This window comes from Triturus cristatus, chromosome 9 (assembly GCF_964204655.1).
Source record: "Triturus cristatus chromosome 9, aTriCri1.1, whole genome shotgun sequence".
Lineage (NCBI taxonomy): Eukaryota > Metazoa > Chordata > Amphibia > Caudata > Salamandridae > Triturus > Triturus cristatus.
The window spans coordinates 99309143-99331653 of NC_140592.1; the positions used below are offsets into that span (position 1 = coordinate 99309143).

The 22511-nt window shown below is 44.0% G+C and overlaps 1 protein-coding gene across 1 annotated transcript in view; it reads right to left on the minus strand.

Annotated features, from left to right (window-relative positions):
* Positions 1–22511, minus strand: part of GRM7 (glutamate metabotropic receptor 7) — a 1767328-nt gene that overhangs the window by 1016337 nt on the left and 728480 nt on the right. Inside the window, exon 3 of the mRNA XM_085624503.1 lies at positions 13547–13682. Within this exon, the coding sequence (XP_085480629.1) occupies positions 13547–13682 (136 nt within the window). The remainder of the gene's footprint in view (positions 1–13546; positions 13683–22511) is intronic.

Genomic DNA, 22511 nt, shown 5'->3' on the forward strand with positions numbered 1-22511 from the left:
GATTGTTCCCGTGTCTTGGCAAGTATCCCGTTTCGTCTCCTTGACCGGGGACAGTCTGTGCAAAGGTTGCTACGAGGTTTAGGAGATCTCTTGCACATGCGCAGCTCACTTCGCGCCTCATGAGACAGTGGCCACTTCTGCCTGTGGCGACAGCGGCCATATTGGATTTAGGCCCAAACGCCAACTTAAGCGAAACAAACACAAAAGAATAATTAATTCATGGAATTGGTGATCCTAATGTTAACCCCTTGCTAATCCCTCTATGTGCTTGTATTTATCTAGCATATAGCGACATTTAAAGCAATTATATTCACCTTTTTCGATCCTCCTCAAGGGTGCAACATCACAAAGCAACATATATCATGCAGTATTCTATTTGTACTTATACTATTGTTAATATGCGTACAGATTTTAGTTATAAGAGTTATTTAGCCATGCAATTAGCAAATCCCATGTGTAGTTTAGTATTAATAATGTTGATTATTATACTTGCAACACTCGTTTAATAATATTATAATTAATAGATTATATAATTAGTATTTTCATGCAAAAATAGAGGAGGTATACAAAATGTTGTACTACCTGCTCCATCACCACATTAAGTGGCTTAACGCTGCCTTGTAAATAAGGCAAAGCTCCTATCGCCACATGAACGTCATAAAAAGTGACGTTCCCTTGGCGATAGGGGCTTGTAAATATGCCCCATAGTTCCATGATAAACACCCACTGCAAACACTCACCAGCCCTTTTAACAATCAGTAGCACAACGTTCCATCTTTTCTCCCGAAATATTCGAAGACTTGTCTTTAACTGCATTTCCTTTTTGTGAACACTGACAAATTGCTCAATCATCTCCAGTGAGGTTTTCATGCTCTTCACTCCACTGAAACAGCCTTCTGATGGTTGGCTTTATTCCTTCAGCTCAGCACAGCCACCAATCCTTTTTTACCTTTTGTCCTTATACTTCTTCACCTACCTGCAGCATATGACAAAATGTATCAATCTATCTAGCCTATTGGCCCTAATGGCCACAACTAATCTTTCAAATGGTTCACTCCTACCTTTCTGACTGATCAGAACTCTGCCATTTGGCAGGGCAACCAATCACCACCCCCTGTTTCAGTAGCTGGAATCCCACAGGTGTCCTTTATGGGCCCTCTCATGTTTTCTCTTTACATCACCTCCCTTGGTAACATGTATGTGCTGGTATTTTACAGCACAAACCTAACTATGGAGCAATGTACATTATGAGCTATGCTGAGAGTCGATAGACTGTGAACCTTAAGTGGAAATTACACAAATTCATTATATTTCACATTTGTAATCGCATGGAGGTTCAGTAGTTTAGCAAGATGTTGAGTAAAGGACCAAGGGTGGCATTCAAACCTAGGTGCACAGTTTCCAAGGATGCCAGCTACAGCTGTTGGTCCACATCTCATCCCATCATCTCATTATTTGACTTTTCACACTACCTATATACAGATGAAAAACAAACTCATCTTCTCATTCGCCTCCTCAGACATGCATACTCGGCTGCCTAAAAGCTAGAAAATACATTAATGGATGGCACCTTGTACCAGATGCATCATTTCTGTTGACAACCCAGGCAGTGTGCAACTTGCATACTGCCTGGTCTCGAATGGAAATGCAATTTGACTATGTACTAATAGTTTGCATGAAAATGTGTACATTTGAAGGTGGTGGCAAAATGACCTATCTAATGAATATTAATTAACCAGTTTGCAATTTGTGACCCTTGTGATTGGCTGCCAATGTAATAATGAAGGCCTGGAAGGCACCGCAGACCTCCATCCCTGCATCTGCTTTCCAAAATGCAATACATATATTTTTTGAAGCAGCCTCTTTCATGCCTGCTCTTAACTGCTATTAGGAATGGATTACAAAACCAATAGTCAGAAAGTCTTTTCCAACTCATGAAAAGTGTTTCCCATACACCAAAAACTTATATTGAAATTACAGACCCAGTGATATTATGAATCACAGGGTTTGCGATTGCAAAATGGTTTTGTACCTCAGACCCTTAGTTCCTTAATGCTAAACATGTCAAAGAACGAGATCTACTTTCTGTTCTTTCTGTCAACTACCACTCCTCGTACCTCAGTCTACTTTGACCCTGATACCCTCACAGTTCTTTATCACATACAAACCTTTGTGTCTTTTTTAGCCACACTATGTGAATACAGTTATTCATGACAACCGCAGGTACTGCATTAAAGCATAAGCTTCTAAGCATAGGCATGATCCGCAAATGTATTCTTTTCCATACAGATAAGGTGCCGATCAGCTAAAAATAAATTGCCACATTGGACTTCTGCAATATCCAGTAGGCTACTTTAGACCTACCGCACTATTGTTTCTCCCCACTCTACAAAGTCCTAGTGCCAGGGCTCATCCCTCAGCCCCACACTCTTCAATGCATATATGACACCGTTGGCCAACATCATCAGAACCCATGGTCTCAACATAACTTCCTACACAGACAACACCCAACTCATCATCTCACTCACCGAAGACCTCACCACCACCAGAACCAACTTCCAAAGATGCATGACAAATATTGCCATCTGGATGAAGAAGAACTGCCTGCAGCTAAACACAGACAAGAAATAAGTACTGATCTTTGGCAACAGCAGAAACACATGAAACAACTCCTGGTGGCCATTAAACGTAGGACCTGCACCCACTCCGTACATCTACACCAGAAACCTCAGAATCATCATTGACAACAAGCTCACTATGAAATCACAGATCTATGTCGTCTCATTCACCTGCTTCCTCACTCTGTGCAAGCTACTTAGATCATCAAGTGGCTATTCCTAAACACAAGACACACCGTGACAAATGTCCTCTTCACCAACCTACTGGACTACGGCAATACCCTCTAAGTAGGAATCACTGCACAGCTTCTACAGAGAAATCAGACTATACAGAACACCACAGCTAGACTCATCCTCGGCCTTCCCCTAACTAACCCACATCACACCCCACCTCAGGCAACTCCACTGACTCCCTGTACAGAAGAGATGCCAATTCAAGCTGCTGTCCCACGCATACAAGACTCTACACAACCAAGGACCTGCATACAATAGCCCCCGCCTGAACTTCCACCAAACATCAAGAATATTATGCTCGGCCTTCCTTTCACTTGCTCACACTCCCTGGACACTCCTGCTCTCACATCAAAGCAAAGACCTGGAACAGCCTTCCCATGCACCTCCCGACCTCACTTCTGGAATTCTGAATGGCCCTCAAGACCTGGCTGTTTGAATAATCCTTGAGAACCTTCAAGCGCCTATTGGGTGATTAGCCGCGCTTTATAAATCCTGATTGATTGTTGAAAATAACCACCAAAATCCTGTACAATCTCGGCTATGCAATCTATTTCTGAGGAGGCCCAGAGATTTGGGGTAGTGTAAGGCTACTGCTTGAAACTTTAAAAAAAAAAAAATATTCTTAATTTTTCACCTTCTTTGAAGGACCCTACCACAGTACCCGTTACCACCTCTTTCGGTGTCAAGATTACTTCATATGTAAATAGGATCATCAAATTATTTTATGAAAAGTTACTTTCTCAGTTCACAGTTAAAGTTTCAAGCAGTAGCCTTACACTACCACAAATCTCTGAGCCTCCTCAGCAAAAGATTGCATAGCCGAGATAGTATAGGATTTTGGTGGTTATTTTTATCAATCAGTCAGGATTTATAAAGCGCAGCTAATCACCCAATAGGTGCTTGCAACCCATTAGTAGTTGTAATATTATTAAATAGAATATTCTTCCTACGTTTTTTAATTTTTTCATGCCATTCTGCTCCAGGCGGCAAATTTGTTTTGTAAAAGGCATGAAGGAGCAATAAGTAGCTTTGTATTGGATAAAAAAAGGGCTGGCGTTCAGAACGGTTCGTGAAACTGCCCCCCATTCAAGGGGGTGGTATATGTCTATGTAGGGATATTTATAAAGAGCAACTGCTACTCCAAAGAGTGTCCTGGTGCTGATTGCCGAAGAGTGTCAGCAGGGGCAAGAAGGAACTTCAGGCTGGCAAAAAGCCACGTTTTCAGCTTTTTCCAAAACATGGGCTTTGCCTTGATGCTTCTAAGGGCCAATGGCAGTTTGTTCCAGAGGGAGAAGCCCAGGAAAGAGAGGGCCTTCCCCCTGACCTAGCCTTCTTGATTTGCAGGGTTCTGGCCAGGAAGAGATTCGCAGAGCGAAGATATCCCTGTGGGGCATAGAACATAATCCTGTTTTTTAAAAAGCCTGGGCCAGTACCGTATAAAGCTTTCTGGGTCACTAGTAGTGTCTTAAAGATAATCCTTTTCCTTATTGGCAGCCAATGAAGACTATTAAGAAGGCTTGACACGTGAGCATCACGGGGGAGCCCGAAAAAAGTTGAGGTCGCTACATTCTGGACCAGCTGCAGCCTGGGCCAGTACCGTATAAAGCTTTCTGGGTCACTAGTAGTGTTTTAAAGATAATCCTTTTCCTTATTGGCAGCCAATGAAGACTATTAAGAAGGCTTGACACGTGAGCATCACGGGGGAGCCCGAAAAAAGTTGAGGTCGCTACATTCTGGACCAGCTGCAGCCTATCAGTCAGGTATTTAGGCATGCCTGAGTAAAGACCGTTCCCATAGTCAAGACGTGAGATGATCGGGGCTTGAATCACTTTTTGTCTGGCCACCAAGGACAATAAGAACAGAAACTTCAGAAGGAGTCGAAGGAGGGCAAAGCAGGTGCCTACTACCGAGTTTACTTGGGTATGGAATAGCAATTGACTATCAAATTTAAATCCCAGGTTTTTCACCACCTGATTTTTTATAAGGGGGGGAGGCGCCAGATGGCCAGAAGAACCGAAAGATTGTCTCAGCATCTGAACCAAAAAAAAGCAGCTCTGTCTTTCCTGCATCATGGACAACCACCCAAACACTGATGAAAGGCAATTGCAAATTGTATTGTCTGGGCAGGGCTCGTTATTCTTCCACGAGAACAGCAACTGGGTGTCATCTGCATAAGACACAATTTCTGCCCCTAAAGATTCTGCCAGAGTAGCCAAAGGCATTATGTAAATATTGAACAAAGTCGGGGTCAGGGCAGAGCCCTGAGGAACACCAACATTTAGCTTGCAGGAATTGGCCGAGTAGGGGTGGCACCATACCTCTTGCCCCTACGCTCTAGGAAGGATGCTAGCCATTTCCAGGCCTACCCCCCAATGCCTATCAAATGGAGATGGGACAGGAGAATGTGGTGAGAGATCATTTCGGAAGCGGATGATAGACCTAAAAGGACCAGCAGCATCCTGCAACCCACTTCTAGACCAAGTCGAATGGAGTCAACAACCTCCAACAGCGCTGTCTTGGTACTGTAATTAGGGCAAAAGCCCGATTGGCTGGCATGCAGTAGGCTATTCCTGTCGAGATATGATGATAGCTGATGGTTTACATGTTTCTCCAGTACTTTTGAGAAACGGGGAGGAGGGAAAATTGGCCTATAGTTGGTTGGGTCAGAGGGGTCAGCCTGGGTTTTTTTAAGCAACGAGATAACGCTTGTTTTCATTTGGTAGGTATAGTGGCTGAAGAGAGAGATATTCAGAAGCTGATTCACCAGCGGGTTAATAGCCTCCTGCAGAGTTTAAGTCTGGTCACTTTCAGACTTTAAGTCTGGTCTCTTCCAGACCTTAAGATCTACTTTTTTGCCACCATTGTCTCTCGTGTTAGGGGGTCTTCTTGTTGATTGTCAACAAGATGGTAATTTGTTCATATATCAAATGGGTCTTGGGCCTGATTGAAAGCTCTTACTGTGCCAGTATGCGGACCCTAATTATTTCAAACAGGTGTGATGTAAGGTGTTTATCGGTGCATAAAAGATATGGGGTGATAGTTCTGCTTTCCAAATCCCTTCACTACACTATTGTTAGAAATGGGTTTTCCGGTTGGCTAGGGTATGTACCTAAGCCAGACCAAACCCACCACTCTAGTCAGGGTAAGTAAGTTACAAACCTATTATAACCCCTACTCACCCCCTTGGTAGCTTGGCACGAGCAGTCATGCTTATTCCAGAGGCAATGTGTAAAGTATTTGTGCACACACACACACACACACACACGCATGCACGCGCACACACGCACACACACACACACACACACACACACACACACACACACTGAAAACACTACAAAAGGACTCCACACCAGATTCGATAAATAGCCAATAATTATCTGAATCAAACAAGGCCAAAATTACAAAAGTGCAAAATACATAAATCAAGATATCACATTTTAAAGAATAAATCAAGTATGTCTCTTAGAAATCAAAAATAGCACCAACCAGGGATATTTGGTCGATTTCAATGACTTCACAAAGTCAGTCCGACCTTGCTGGAGGAAGGGCTGGTTATGGAGTTGGGCAGACCCCAGCACAGTACCTTGGAGGTACCGTGAAAAACAAAGACACACAGAGCAGGTGAGCTATCATGGCGCCAGGTGTAGCAGGTGTGGCATCGGGTTCCTTACTGCTGCAAGGCAGCTGATGTGTTGGGTACTTACTGCCAGGCAGGGGAGGTGATGTGTTGGTTCCTTACTGCTGCAGGGAGGTGATGCTACGGTTGCCAGTGCGGTACCTTGGATCCTTACTGTGGAGCGGAGTCAATGAGGTGTCGAGTCAAGGCATGAGGCTTCGGCTTCCACAGGCTCAATGTCAGACCAGGCCACAGACATTGGAGTTGGAGTGGTGCCCCACAGACTTTAGTGGTGCGGTGTTCGAGACTTGTGTAGTGGCGGTGCTTCAGAGGCACTGGGGCCTCCTAGGAGCCTACAGTGCAAGTCATGGTTGGTACGTTGAGCGGGACCACGACTCCGGTGCAGGCACCAGAATGGCATCAGAGTTGTAGACAGGCATTGGTTCCAAAGTCGATTGGCGTTGATGCCATGGTTTCTTCTTTGTAGCAGCCCAAGCTCACTTCCAAAGGCCCAGAAACTGGAATAGGCACCACTTGGCAAGTAGGAATCCTCCGCAGAGGGGCCCTGGCATTGCAGGTGAAGTCTTTGATGGCCCTGAGACTTGTTAACAAGAGGCAAGCTCAGCTCAAGTCCCTGGAGAACCTTAGAAGCAGGATGTAGAAAGCAAAGTGCAGTCTTTTCACTTCCAGGACAGAAGCTGCAAGCAGCAGGCCAGCACAGCAAAGCAAACAGCAAAGTGGCAGCCCCACCTGACAGTTATCCAACTCTTCTTCCTGGCAGAATATCCTCAACCCAGAAGTGTTCTGAGTATATGATGTCAAAGTTTCAGTGCATATATCCATTTCAGCCTTTGAAGTTGGCAAACTTCAAAGGAAAGTATTTCTAGTGCACAAGATCTTGCCTATTCCTGCCCTAACTCCAGACACAGTAGAGGGGGTGGAGATTACTTTGTGAGAGGACAGGAACAACCCTATTCAGCTGTCAGTGTCAACTCCTTCCACCACTGTAGCTCAGGAAGACCTATCAGCCTGGTGATGGGCCATCGGGATATGCAGGGCACACCTCAACTTCCTTTGTGTGAATGTACAAACAGCCCAACTGTCAGCCTGACCCAGACGTGTATTCAGAGTCAGGCAGAGGGATAGAATGATTAAAGTAAGAAAATGCCAACTTTTTTAAAGGGGGATTTTCAGACATGCAATTTAAAAATCAACTTCACAAAAAGATGTGTTTTTAAATTGTGAGTCCAGAGACACCAAACTCCAATTTTTTATCAGTTCTCAATTGGCAGATTCACTTGTAAGATGTTACAAGGCAGCTCCAATGCTAACCTATGGAAGAGATAGGCCTTGCTGTGGTGAAAAAACAAAATTAGTAGTATTTCACTACCAGGACATGTAAAACACAACAGTACCCGTCCTACCTGTTAAATACACTGCACCATTCCCATGGGGCTACCTTTGGCCTATATATTATATGTGATAAAACGGAAGGTTTGGGCCTGGCAAGTGGATGCCCTAGCCAGGTCGAAATGGCAGGGCTACTCATGTGGGTGGCAGAATCAGTGCTGCAGGCCCACTAGTAGCATTTGATTTACAGGCCCTGGGCACACACAGTGCATTGTACTAGGAACTTATCAGTAAATCAAATAGGCCAGTCATGGAGGAACCAAATATAGTTACATTTTAGACAGGGAGCACTTGCACTTTAGCACTGGTCAGCAGTGGTAAAGAGCCTGAAGTCCTAACACCAGCACAAACGAAATGTGCCACACAGTCAAAAATAGGAGGTCAGAGGAAAAAAGAGACTGGGGAAACCATGCCAAAAGATGCCAGGTCTAAAAACTTTTATACACCTTTCTGGCCGTCTATTTTTCATGATACAATCCCCGCATCGTGGCACACCTGTAGTAGGACTAAAGCTGCTGGGCAGCTGTCTGGCCAGCAGGGCTCTTCTACCTTTGCTGCCCTTCAGTGGGAATTTGGCCTGCCTCATAATGATTTCTTCAAATATATTTCAGGTCCGGGACTATTTTGTGCGTAAAGATGCTAGTAAGATTATTAGTAACAACCTGGATTTACTTTTGTATATACATTCAGGGGGCAGCAAACTTACTATATGGATGAAGTATTACTTGATGACTGTCAGCGAGGAGAACGACGTCGGCATCCTTGCACAAAAATGGAGCTCTAAGATCTACTTGCCTGTTCGAGTATTGGACATTAAGGGTTCCTTTGAAGCTACCTGCTCTTCTGTTGATTCTGTTAATATCTTGTTGCAACAATTTAGAACCCTTTGCATGTTGTACTACACTCCAGAGGAGGTGGATAAATGAGGTTGAAATAAATCCGGCAATAGGCATGGCTCCCAAGGTGTGGATGAGCTGCTGCAGATATAGTCCATATGTTTGCTGGTTGTCTGTTATTAACACACCTTTGGAGCAATATAGCTCAATATCTGGCTCAGCTTTTGCAAGTTGGCTTGCAGGTTACTCTCAGAGATGTTGTGCTGCATAGGAAAGCAGATGGAGCTCATCAGATGGCGGCAGCCATCTCTGTAGTTATTATCGCAGCACGTTTATGTATCGCGACGGAATAGAAGGCGTCTGCACCCACTGAAGGCTACCAGTGGTGGGCATTACTGGGGCAGACCAGAGAGACTGAGGTTGCCATTCTTCAGAGCAAGGGTAACAAGCATTTGCAATGCAATAGGTCTCGCATTTACGCGAGTTTGAGCTATTGACATTGCAAATGACTGCTTTTTATTTAAGTTTTAAAAACAGATAAATGCATTGTCATTTGCAATGTCAATAGCTCAAACTTGCATAAATGCGAGACCTATTGCATTGCAAATGCTTGTTATCCTTTATTATCACAAGGCAGGTGATGTTTTAACACCCCTTTAGCCCCCTTTCTTCACCCTCTGACTCCTGCTGACACACATCAACATACCCATCATTTGCTATTAGTGATTTAGGTGAGCTGAGGGAGGTGCGGGGCTATTTGTGTTCAGGGGCCAGTCCCTGCTCATCCAGGTACTGACCAGTGAACAGAAAAGTGACCCCCTGCTGCCTCATTTAATTCACTACCATCAGCAAGGGTGCCAAAATGTCCTCCCCCCAGGCCCAGGGCGCTATTTTAGCAAAGACCATCTCTGAGTCCAAGCTACTTGTTACTGCTCTGTGGAAGGGAGACACACACAGGCACAACCAGGGGGCGCCGGCGCGCTCTTTTCTTGCTTCTGTCTGCCACAGAGGACAACAGGGTTATGTTTTCCAGAGATGCAATTACCGGGTCGGCCAGGAAATGGAGTCCTGGCTGCCTCCGGTATACAATGTCGACTCCAGACCAGCACAGGATCACATAAAACATAAAAAACCACGCATGTGCCATTATATAGAACATCTTGTAGTTAGGCGAGGGGCGTATCTTCCATTGGTGCAGCAGGTGCAGTGGCACCGGTGTCCAGAGTCTAGAGGGGCCCACTGAGCCCAGATTATTGCTGAATTTAATAGTTCAAACAGGGGCCCATTTCCTTCCTTGCGCTAGGGCACACTGACCATGCCTCTGAGTAACGCAGCAAAATAGTAGAGAAAAACAAGTGGAAGGATTGTAGAATGGTGAATACAACCTACAGACTATGGGAAAAAGAAGCCCCGACCAGAAACGGTGGGGGAGGGGGGTGCAATTACGAACCATGACCAGGGTGTGGAAACACAGTGTTCAGGGGCATAAGGTAGCCTTCTATAGAGCTTGAAAGTCACCGACCTCGAATCTCACCCCCTCCCTCATTCCCCGGGGCGTCCCGCCTGGCCAAGGCATTCCTAGATCTGTTGAGCGAAATGCTTTCATCACTTTGCCACACTGCCCATTAGGCGAGCAACCCTTAAAATGTTTGCGTGACTTCACTGAAAGTGGACACATGGTGACCTATCGCGAGAAAGATGGCGAGAGTGCGATCGATCGACAGTTATTGAGTGGCAGAGGGGAGGGAGTAAACTGGAGAGGACTGACCTATATGAAGAGAGGGGAGCTGGGAGAGAGCGATACACTGGCAGGCGCGATTAGGGTGGTTTAATTGTGCGGGAAGGAATAGAGGGCGTGTAGATAGAAACATATGAAGAGGAGTTCTTGCACGAGAGAGAAACGGAGAGTGAGGGGGAAAGAAAGCAAGAAACACGCAGATAGAGTGAAAAGAGGTGCAACGGGTGGTTATAGAGAGCCAAAGAAAAAGAGAGAAAAGCTAATGAGAGGAAATACAGACGACAGAGAAATGAGACAGGGTGTCTGAGAAAGAGTGGAACAGACTATATAAAAAGAAGAAATAGAAATATCGAGAAGAGGTAACGGAGAGAATTAAATAGGAAAGAAAGAGTTGTAGGAAGCACAAAGAGGTAGAGAGAGGGGTGACTAATGTAGAAGGGGAAATGTCAGTTCTTGTTATGAATATGAGTGTACTGGTTGCAGGCTGTGCAAACGCACTTTTAATATGTCGAGTGTTTATAACCACACCGGATACCAAACTCCTCACATGCTGGGGTGTTGTCGAAAAGAAAGGTCTCTGCATTATGTTCATCCTTAAATGAGATTGAACGTCATCAGGAGGGGCGTGGTTGTAAAGTAGTGAAGCGGCACAGGCGCCAAGGAGTATGAGGAGGCCACTGCACCCCAGTTATAACAGTTTTTACTACTAAACTAGGTAATGGGGCCCCATTTCCCTTGCTTGCATAAAGGCCCATCAACAGTAGATCAGACAGACATACATAATTACTCAAGGAAACTTGCAGCGTGCTTATTGTAACAAGTCAAGAGTTAACAAATAAAAAATAAAAGTCTGGAAAAAGACCGTTGGCCTCTGACCGATCTGTGAGCGATTCCAGCATACACTGACACTGTGACTAATCGACACCCTGTTGGCCGGGATTAAGCCCACCACAGGGGCGGTGCAAATCCAAATAAATAAACGCTTTCGTGAAAACAATGAACAAAAGAAAAGCACGCCGCGCTCAACATAAATGTCCATTTAAAACAAGACAAGCCCGGCGGAGCGTGGCGCGCGCGCTTGGCGGGGGCGGGGCAGCGCATTCCAGGCGGGTGAGCGGACCCTTTGAAGTACAATGCCAAACAGATTGCATGGCGGCACGATGCACGTGATTGTGCGCGTGCTCGCCATGCAATCCACTTTTGGGAGCACTTTTGGGAGCCCCTTACTAGAGTCTCGCATAGTGATTGCTACGCAATAGCTAGGCGAGACCTAAAAAGGGCATGAGCCATATCAATCAAATGTGGGCTCCCCTGTTTTGAAATTAGAAGTCTAACGCTTGTACTATTTTTAAGTTCTTTTTTTAAACAAAAATATGAATTTGTAAAATGAGTATGTAATGAGTTATGTTGACATCTGATATGGAGCTACTTCCTGTTGTTATGAGAATTGTTTGCCCCCCTGTTTTTTTTTTATGTATGTTTGTGTACACTAATGCATTTTTGTACTGCATTCGACTTCAAATAATATATATTTAAAAAAAATGATTTTGACTGAACACCCTACCAAGCTGTGCTGCTATAAAGAAGTAAACTGGGGTAACCAGTGCACAACACCTCTGTAAACTGGGGGCTTGAGCCTCATTATGAACGGCCAATTGTTCCCCTCTGGAGAGAGGAGTTGGCCTAAACACTAGGGCGCTCGGACCTGGGGAACTGGGTTCGAGTCTTGGTAATGACGCTGAACATACTGTGATTCTGGGAAAATCACTTAATCTACCCATGCCTAACAAAAATGAATGTGTCCCCTCATGTAACGTAACTGGTGCTATGTAAAGCGCTCTGATACCTGATTGTATTCGGGTCAAGTTCGCGCTATATAAAACTCTGCAAAAAAAATGACCAAAAAATAAATCGTAAACAGGTAAGCATAAGTAAACGTTTTAGCCTCTAAAACTATCAAAGGCCTTTACATAGAAATGATGAATTACTCTCTTTGGCCCTCATTATGACTTGCCCCTGAACTCTGCTGGGGATACTGGGGACTGAATTAATGACTCCGCCCAGTAGGTCCTGTAAATTAACAGGAATTATAAATGAATGTCCCCGCAATGGGAACAACCTGCCAGACCCAACATTACCAGTTTTCTTAAAATAGGTTTCCTGAAATTCCCAGTTCTATTAGCAGGTGATACATCTCTGTAGAGGGTCCTTTGCAGGTTTAAGGATTTTAAGCAGGAGGACGAGAGGGCGTTTTAGGATTGGGGAGGCTGTTGCCTCTCTGGGAGGAGTTTTATCTGTTCATGGTGCTGCAGGTATGGGTGTGGGTCACAATCCCTTTACATCTATCCCCATGATTTTACTCGCTATGGATCCCATACGGGTTACTTCTCCAGACAACTTTCAATAAACAACAAGAAATCATCTCTCTAGGAATATTTTGAAAATAATTCAGATTTCTTTAATATTAAAAATTATACGTCAGAGTACCATTCTTTTCCAAATCGCCTACTGGCCTCGCGCTATTCCACTGTTTTCCTTCTAGAAAGGTTTCACCCCATCAATACCTCTTCCACTCAACCTTGTGACATTAATTGACTTTAGTCCCTTTCTTACATTTCTCCTTGTGCTGTGTGCTTCTTTCCCTTGCATGTGTCCCTCCGCCACCCCTTTTGTTGGTTGGTGCTGTGAAAGGGACATTGTCTCAAATCTCAAGGCTCCGGCCATCTTTTTCAGAATTAAACCGCAGGAGACAAGAAGAGTACATTTTATCAGGGCCGGCTTTAGGGCAGTGCGACTGGTGCGGCCGCACTGGGCGCTGACCTGTGGAGGGGTGCTGACTCAGGTGGGGGCGCTGTGTTTAGCAATAACTTATGATTGGAGAGATGAGGGGCACTTTTGCCCGGTGGTAGTGAGAGAATCCGAGGAGGCGGTCATGGGGCGTGGGGGCGCCAAAAATGATTGTCGCAACGGGCACCACCAGCGCTAAAGCCGGCCCTGCGTTTTATGATAATCAATACAATCACAATAGGTTTCAAAATCAATATTGAGAAACGGCAGCTGCGAGAGGGTATGCATGTTTGAACGAGCTCCTTACTTTATGTCGTCATCACTGGCAAACATGACGACACCTCTGGCGTTGGAAAACTCCAGAAGCTGCTTAATGACCTTGTCGGCCTCTTCATTTTTGCACTCGTGGGGGATTTTCACAGTCTGAGCAATGCACACTCCTCCTGTTAGGGAACAAAGAGGAAATAGAGAATTCAATGCTGGAAAGATGAACACCCAAAGAAGTAAAGAACATATTAAAATGAGGAACAGAATGAATTGTAGCGTTTATTTCACAAATTTTACTAACTGTGGCTGTGAACTGAGGTTCTCCAAGTTGCAACATAAACATCTTCAGGGTCATATGTACTAAAACTGTGGTTGCAAAAAGCATTCTTAATTTGCATCCTGACGTTTTGCTACCATTAAATTATCATGCGACCCAACCAATGTACTAATAGGTTCATAAAATAATGATTTGGAGTGGGTGGCTGAATGACCTACCCAGTGAATATGCATTATGCAGATTGCAAATCGTGACTTCCTCCCAACGGCTCCAAAGACAGGGGCGCGGGCCTGCAAGATACAGGCGTTACTTTGAAATGTTTTCAGTTTGGAATAAACCTCAGTTAGAGTTGGCAGTGTACCCTGGACCATTGCACACTCCTCCTGAAGCTGCCACAACAACTCCCAAAAGGGAAGAGGTCCCTGGGTAAATGAGTTGCTACCCCAACTTGGAAGTCAGTAACTTATCAATAGTTTGCGACCGGTCACATAGGCTATTGATTCTGTATGTGGAAGAGACACCCAAAATACTTCAGTTTCAACTACCGAATCAGTAACCCTTTCTAACCCCACTTTATGATTGCTTAAAACATTCTGAATCGTAAAATGGGTTTAGTTGATGCGTACAGTGGTTTTTCTGGATGCAAACCCTCAATTCTACTCATTCTATGGGTTATGAATATGCAGCCTTTCAATACTGCACACGTAATGTAAGTCTGTAGGTTATCAATACTGCCCGTAGGATATGAATACGTTTTGGCCCCATAAACAACACAGAATGTGAGATGCACAAAACTATTACATGTGCATCCAGTGATCGACCAGTGAAGTCTGCAAGAAGCTCGAAGGTGGCTATTTTTATTTGTGCATTTTTTAGGCCAATTGTGCTAGTTATAAATTTTTTAAAAACAAAATAAAAAGTCTTCCTGGATCTTCAAATTACATGGGTTGAAGTTTGTACTAACAAGTGGGGAATATTTTAGCCAAAATATTGAGGACAAAAATATCGAAAAATAAGTGCAGTATGGAAGTTTATATTTTCTTTTCTTAACTCCACCCATAAGTACCTTAAAGCTATATATATCTACAAAGTACATATATGTAGAGTTAGGAAGTTAAAATGTACGCATACTTACCTTTTGATATTTTTGTACTCAATATTAAAGCATAACGATAGTCCCTAATCGATAAAGAGGATTCACAACATTACATACAATTCCATTTTTATTTGGATGTTATTGGTGATTCCGGTCTTGTTCTTACATGTTCTGTTCGAGTAATTAAATCTGTTTGTTTTTTATGGAACACATGTAATCATTGCAATCTTATCCCTTGTTTTTATTACTGCTATATTACATCTTTCTTTCCTAAAAGTGTAGCATGCAAAGAAGAATCGGAGCAGTTTTAGATATTTGTTTAGGAATGGAAACATAGACAGAGTTTGCTTTTTCTTGTCAATATTTGACTTGAGATATGAGATCTTATTCCTGAGATGAGAGTGCAAGGTTTGAGGGATCCATGGATGAATGTGAGAATATAGGATACACAAACCCTAATTTTGTGTCACTGAGGATATGTGCTGCGCCCAAGCGTGTTTTGTCATCAACCTGGAAGACCAAGTACAGCTCTAGACTGTTACAGGTTGTTGGTGCAATCCAAGTGTTCCAGTTGATGAGTTGAACACGCATTTTGTATTGGTGTAAGAGGAAGTATAGAATTGTAAGTAGCGTGGTAGACAGGTAGCCCTTTTTGGAGCCTGTCTGATGGCAGAGATTGAATAACAGCAACAGCGAGAACAGCTTCATCGTCCCTTGCAGAGGACATATTGTTTTTGGTCCGATCCTTCCAGCTGTAGCAAGATTATTCTGCACTCTTGTGTGGGGGTGCCCTCATTAAAACAAGTGCAGTGATGGCCTCATGGTGTGTGAACATTAGACACTTCCCTAGACCTGCAATTAAGTCACTGAATCTCAGGCGGTAGCCACAGTAAAGGGAGGTGGGAAACCAATGGGCAGAGACAGCCGCAAAGTACAAGGCTGGAATCCCAGGGCGTGGAGTGAGGATGGTGAGGAATCAATTTGAGTGACAAACTGAACGGATATACTTAATTATTTCTTTATTAATTTAGCTTCATATCGTCCGTGAAATACAGTCTAGTTTGAAATTTGTTTGCAGCCATTTATGACTCTCAAATTACTTCATTATTCCTTTTGGAGATATAAATTTGTAGCAATATTAATAAAGTGTTTGCATTTTGCAAAGAGGATTAACTCAGACCTCCATATTTCATTGATTAGGATTACTACAACACTGAGGTCTCTGACAAAATATGGGAAAGAGCTTGGTATTCCAAACAAAATTGATCCACAAATTTATTTGCACTTTAGTCTCTTTACTAGGTCTCGCATACAGGCATTTAGCTGTCTTTTGGGCAGACCTATTGTTTCGAACACATACAGGTTAACAGACCTTTCTTTGCAGTGCATTGGAGGGATACCTTGTTGTCCCTCTTCCTCCCTGTACCCCCATACCCATCTCTCTCTCTTCTCCAAATTCTCACCCAGTATCCTCTTGTTCCTCAAACTCCCTGTTTGCTAACAGTTTTTGCCACCCACCATGCTGTTGATGCAGAGCCATACTAAAATTAATTCGTAACCATTTTAAGATGTTAATGTGAGGCAGGTATGTGTAAATTAGTTTGTTTTATTTTAGCAGATACCATTCAAAGATGGCTGCTGCACATGCACGCTTACCCACAATGGCCATCTTTGAAAGGGATTTGCTAAAGCAAAATTCATTCAAAGACAGCCAGTGTAGATGCACCCGCTTACACTGTGGTCATCCTTTAATGCATTATTGTTCCAAGGTGTCCACAAACGGATGTATGCATGCGCAGTTGCAGCAGCCATCAAGGATAGCGATAAGAATTGCCAGATTGCCAAAGCCAATACATTTCACAGCTGAGAGGTATTGCCATTGTCATTGCTTGTTCTTGTTTTATATACAACTTCAACCAACTAAGGAAATGACAGACTCTTCTATCATAAAAAAGGGAGATGTGTGGTCATGTGTAGGCTAGAGGGAATAGAATGTGGAATGTCCCCTGACAGATTCGAGTTACAGCTCTAGCCTACACATCACCACACAAACACTTGTTGGATATTACTGACTAAAAAGCATGCAGATACAACATGCATGGGAAAATGATATGAGAGCCCTGAATATAATTAAAGTATAATTTGAAATTGACATAATAAATACATTGATAAACGACTAAAATAACTTGAAGTCGGTACATTTTATTTCTGAACACTAGATATCAAACAATGCAGAAAATATTAAATACACATTTAATAATGACAATAAACACAAAATGACAAACCAGAACAATAAGGAAGGGAAAGGTCATTTTTCAACCTCAAAAATTGGTACAGGGCCTGTGTTGTGATCAGTGGGAAGACCCGGATATACATATTCAAAATTATTATTCATTTGGAATTTGAGGGCGAAAAGATAAATCACCAGAAAGAGCTGTATAATCACGAGTAGAATATCAACTAAATTCATGGACTCCCTCCATGTTCATTATTCCAGTGATTTCATCCTGAGCTGAGCCTCCCCACACAGAGAGGTAACACAATGCACTTAATAACTTTCAAAGAAGCTTTAACCCTCCCGTATGCCTCTGATGGACATGTTCCAGGAACACCTACCCAGAAGGCATTCTGGATCAGATTTACAAGAACTGGCGCATCCCTGCATATTAGCAGGGATGCGCCAGTTAAAATGCGACACGTAAAAAAACCCTAGCGCCACCATGGATGCGCCGTGTTGCAAGGGCGACGCAACTCCAGCACTGCTCAGGGGCGGCCTATACTTTCTGTGCTGCGTCACTCCTTACACCGGATATAAGCAAGTATAGGGTTTTGAAGCAGCGGGGTTGTAAAATTGGCTCAGTGAAATCTTGTAGATTTCACTGCGTCACTTTTACGAGGTTTCCTTGCGATGGAACGCCCCCACCCTGCATACATTATACCTGACGCAGGTATAATCTAGCGCAGGGCTTTACAACGTGACGCATCTCCCTAGATGCGTCACGTTGTAAATATGTTGCACAGTGGCTCATTGTTTGCGACGCCACTGCGTCACAGAAGTGACGCAATGCTGTCGTAAAGATGTCACAAGGGGCTTGTAAATCTGCCTCTCTGTGTTTTGTCTCCCCTCAGGAAAAGGGGTCTGCAGGTTTACTTTTGACTATGAATTTTCTGCTGTTTCATGACCTAGTGTGGGGCAAATGTCTCTACAGAAGAAGTCCTTCTGCCTCTCCAGGGGTTGGACCAGGGTTGACAGGGCTTTGAAGGTGGGGATTACCAGAAGAGCTTGGTGCTTAGAGCTTTCTAAGTTCAAGGGCAATTGCTGGTTCTTTGTTTATGGAGGATGCGCTAGGCAGACCACAGGAAAACAGGAAAATATAGGCAAAGGCAGGCTTCTAAATGATGCATTGCCCACTGACAAGTACAATTGACAGATGCACACATCTGGGCACTGGGCTCAATAAAAAAAAAAATCGAAATATCTAAGAATCTATGTCTCTATTGGTCTCTATCTTTCAAATTACTTCTTGGGGATTGTTCTGCTTTATGGTTTAGTTATGACGGATAGTTCTCTACTGTGAACGCCATCATGAGCTGCAGTTCACGGTAGCAGTATTAATGAACAGCAGCAATGGGGGTGAAGAGTGCATCCAAATGCAGGCATGTGTCTTCAATGTACTGGTTTGATGAGGTGGGTTATTATGGCATCCAGAGCAAACCCAGGCGTTGCTCTTCAGTAGTTCAGGTGCAACCTGTTAGATCTGGTCAGTAGTTAATTTGTAAAAAAATAAGTGCCGGGGCTCTCTTCAGGAGGCAGCTTGCACCAGCCCATTTCATGTTAGCGCCGCCTGAAGCAGAGCCAACTACTAACCATAAAGTAGGGAGAGTATGTAGCATAACGGCCAGAGGGCCGACTTCGGAGCTAGAGAACCAGGTTCAAGTCTTGGTGTTGGCTCAACATCCTGTTATTCTGGGGAAATCACTTAATCTCCCCATGGCTACCATTAATTAATGTGTCCGTAACTGGTGCTCATGCAAAGCGCCGGTGTTGATGATTAAGTGCCGGTGCTGAGCATTGGAACCCACCGGCTTAAACTAAGCACTGAACCTGGTGCTGTTTCAGCCAGTAAGATTGCATGGTTGGTGGAATAGGTATTTGCCAGGTCACTGCTGGCTGAAAGGCAAAAACATAGACACTAGCATCATCAGGGACTACTCTTTTTTTCAGTTGTCTTAGCCAGGAAGTGTCAAGTCCTTCTAATCGTGGCAAGGACACCCACTGTAAGAAGGTAGACTCAATCCTAGAGCATTTGAGAAAGGATCTCTGTAATTAGAAGGGGTGTCAGTGAAGAACTCTTCCCAGTTTCAGTTTCCTCAGTGTGATAAACTTTGAGACATGGCTTTTTCCTTACATGACAAGTTCAAGGCTCTGATTCTGAAGGAATCAGGGTGGGGAACTCCACACATAAAAAGATAGGGCAGGCCTATATTTTTGTTTCTCTGCAATGAGTGTGGAGTCTCTGTATTCGTAAATTTACTTTAATAAAATTAAACTCGTAGTTTGTGAATACCAAAAAAGAGTAAACATCCACAAAAGTGTATCTTGTTCCTAAGCTGGGATCTGCTGTTGTTCTTGGATGCTTAAGAGAGGCCTTCATTTAAACATTTGGATGCAGTGGATTTAAAATTCTTGACCTTTAGAGTCTTTTTCTTTATTGTCATTTTCCTCCAGGAGATTGGGCGACCTCAGGACCATTTCGTGTAGGTCTCCTTTTCTCCGAAATGTTCATGATAGGATAGTTTTGAGGTTGGATTCTTCCATTGTACCAAAAGAGTTTTCTTCCTTCCACTTTGAACAAGAATTTGTGCCATATCCTTCCTCTCCTGGAGATAGTCTGCTCCATGCATTGGTTGCATTGGTTGTGAGGAGGACACCTTTAATTTACATGGAAAGGGTCATTTCTTTTTATCAGCAGATTCTTCGTTTCTACTGCATATGAAATTCGAAATATTCCCTGCTTATTGAGGATATAAGGAGCATCTAGTCAAGGCATGACAGCCTCCTTGGGAGAGGATGGGCTGCTTCACTATATGGGTAACACCATCTATTTTTGGGAAGCACTATTGTCTCCAATATGAGGAGTCAAGTACAGCTGATTTTGATTTGAGAGTTGTCTCTGCTGTTATGTAGCTCTGCTAGAGCAGTGGTTCTTAACCTTTTGACTTCTGTGGACCCCTATGTAATTGTTGTTGGGATCTGGGGTCCCCAACTGAGTCATTACTGGAAGCCGGGGACCCTATCCTAAGTCATTTTGATAATCTGAACACAAAAATACAGATACGAGCATTCATCAGATATATGCATAAATGATGAAATATTGTATGTGATTCACAAATATCTATAACATCAACATTTTAATTTTAATGGGAAGGTTGGAGCTTTTCTGAATCCAATTGAGGCCACCCATCGGCCATATTATATTCTTCTGATGCAAATGCACTGCTCCCATGAATCGATCTGGGGATACCAGTTTTAAATGTTGCTTCTTACTTTATTGATCTATAACTATTTTTGAATTTTCTAAGCAGTCATGGACCCCCTGAGTAGGTGTCGTGGACCCACAGGGGTTCCTGTTCCACACATTAAGAACCAAAGAGCTACAAGATTCAAGAATAAATTATGTGTGGGAGCCACATTTTTTTTTTTTTTGTAGTTTCTTTCTGCCCCTTTTCTATTTGCCAGGCTATTGTGTGTTCTTCAAAGTGTAATAACTGAATGAGGAAGTGAAGAAGAGGTAATGTTTACAATACCAGTAATTTCATTACTGTAAGTCCATTCTTTGTCGCTGCAGTCTTCAATCACACCCTCCCTGCTAGTCGGCTTCTCTGACCTAAAAGCAGAGGTGTGTGGGGTGATGGGAACAGTACAGGATGGTTTTTTAACCAGTTGTTTGGATATACTTTTCCTTGTAGGTAGAGGAGGTGCTTACAGCTTCTTCAGGAGCGGACAGTCAGTGTTTGGAAATGGACCCAACTCAAAGTATAATCAGTGGGATGAGGAAGGATGGACTCAGAGTAAATGAATTATTGGTAAGTTATTTAAGCATAACATATGGACCAGTCGTTCATTTATCACATTATGGTTGAACTAGAAAACATCTGTATGGTCAGCGGCGGCTCTTCCGATGTGGCGGAGGAGTGTCGCCTCACCTGCCAGCAGCCCAAAAAATTAAAAATAAAACAATAATAAACCCTTGCTTATTATCATTTTATTTTTGCTCTCTGCGCCTAAGATTGGGGGCTGGGCCAGGGGGGTGACAGGCTGATGGACGAGTGGTTGCCCTGCTATTCAGTATGCATGACCGTCTGGCCAGCCGTCTCAGGCCGGTCAGAACATCATACACACTGAAGCTCTCTCCAATCTGACCTGCGTTACCAGGTTGGAGAGAGCAGGCACAGGCTCCAAGTCTAACTAGAGTGCAAATCATCAGTGTGCAGGCCAATCCCAATGCTGCTTTCAGCAGCAGGAATGCAGCGTCTGGATTGACCGCAGTGGATTCTGGGAGCCTGCCGTGGAGAGGGACGTGGTGCAGCAATGCGGCGGTGTGGCAGGTGGTTTATTTTTCATTTTTTATATTTGTTTTGCCACACGTCCATCCGTCTGTCTACCCACGGCCCTCCATCTCCTGACACTCCTGCCATACACAGACCGCTACTGGGTATGGTTCTGTGGTATAATTGTAATCTGTAACGGAAGTCCAGCTCTCAATACACTTAGGGGCATATTTACAATAACTGGCGCATCCCTGCATATCAGCATGGATGCGCCAGTTATTGTGCGCCACAGCTCCGCCACCATGGATGCGCCGCATTTACAATGGGGCAAAAACGGCATAGATGCGTGACGCATCTGTGCCGTAAAAGTGGCGCATTGCTGGAGTTGCGTCGCAAGCGTGACGCAGCTCCAGCAATGCTCTGGGGGCCCTATCTTCACAATGCTGCGTCAATCCTTACGCCTGCTTCAGGCAGGCGCAGGGTTTTGACGCAGCATGGGCCTAAAAGTGACTGAGTGAAATCTTGTAGATTTCACTCAGCCACTTTTAGGAGGCGTTACTGAGTCGGAAGGCCCCCCCTGTGCAGGAACGCCTACATGTTGCGCAGGGCTTTACAACGTGACGCATCTCCCAGATGCGTCACGTTGTAAATACCCCGCACCATGGCGCAGGATTTGCGCCGCCTCTGCGTCACAAAGGTGACGCAACGGCGGCGTAAATGAGGCGCACGGGGCTTGTAAATCTGCCCCTTAATGTGCTGAGTGCGTTTTTCCCACTTTGGTTCTTCACAGCTGCCCTTCCCAGACCTCCTGCTTTTTCACCGACCTTCCTTTTTCAAAGCATGTTTCTGACTTCTTTAACTGAGCTGTCCTCTCCTCTACTTTCTCCTGTCAGCTGTGTCCATCCATCATCTACATCAATATTGACTGCTGAAAGAAAATACATGAATATTGAATGCCGGCTGAATCACACATGCATCTGTCCACCAGGGACCTACCCTTCATTAATGTTCACACAGTAGTGTTTAAAACTTTGGATTCATGTTCTTTGAATAAGGAGGAAGGTGACACAGACTTAAGTG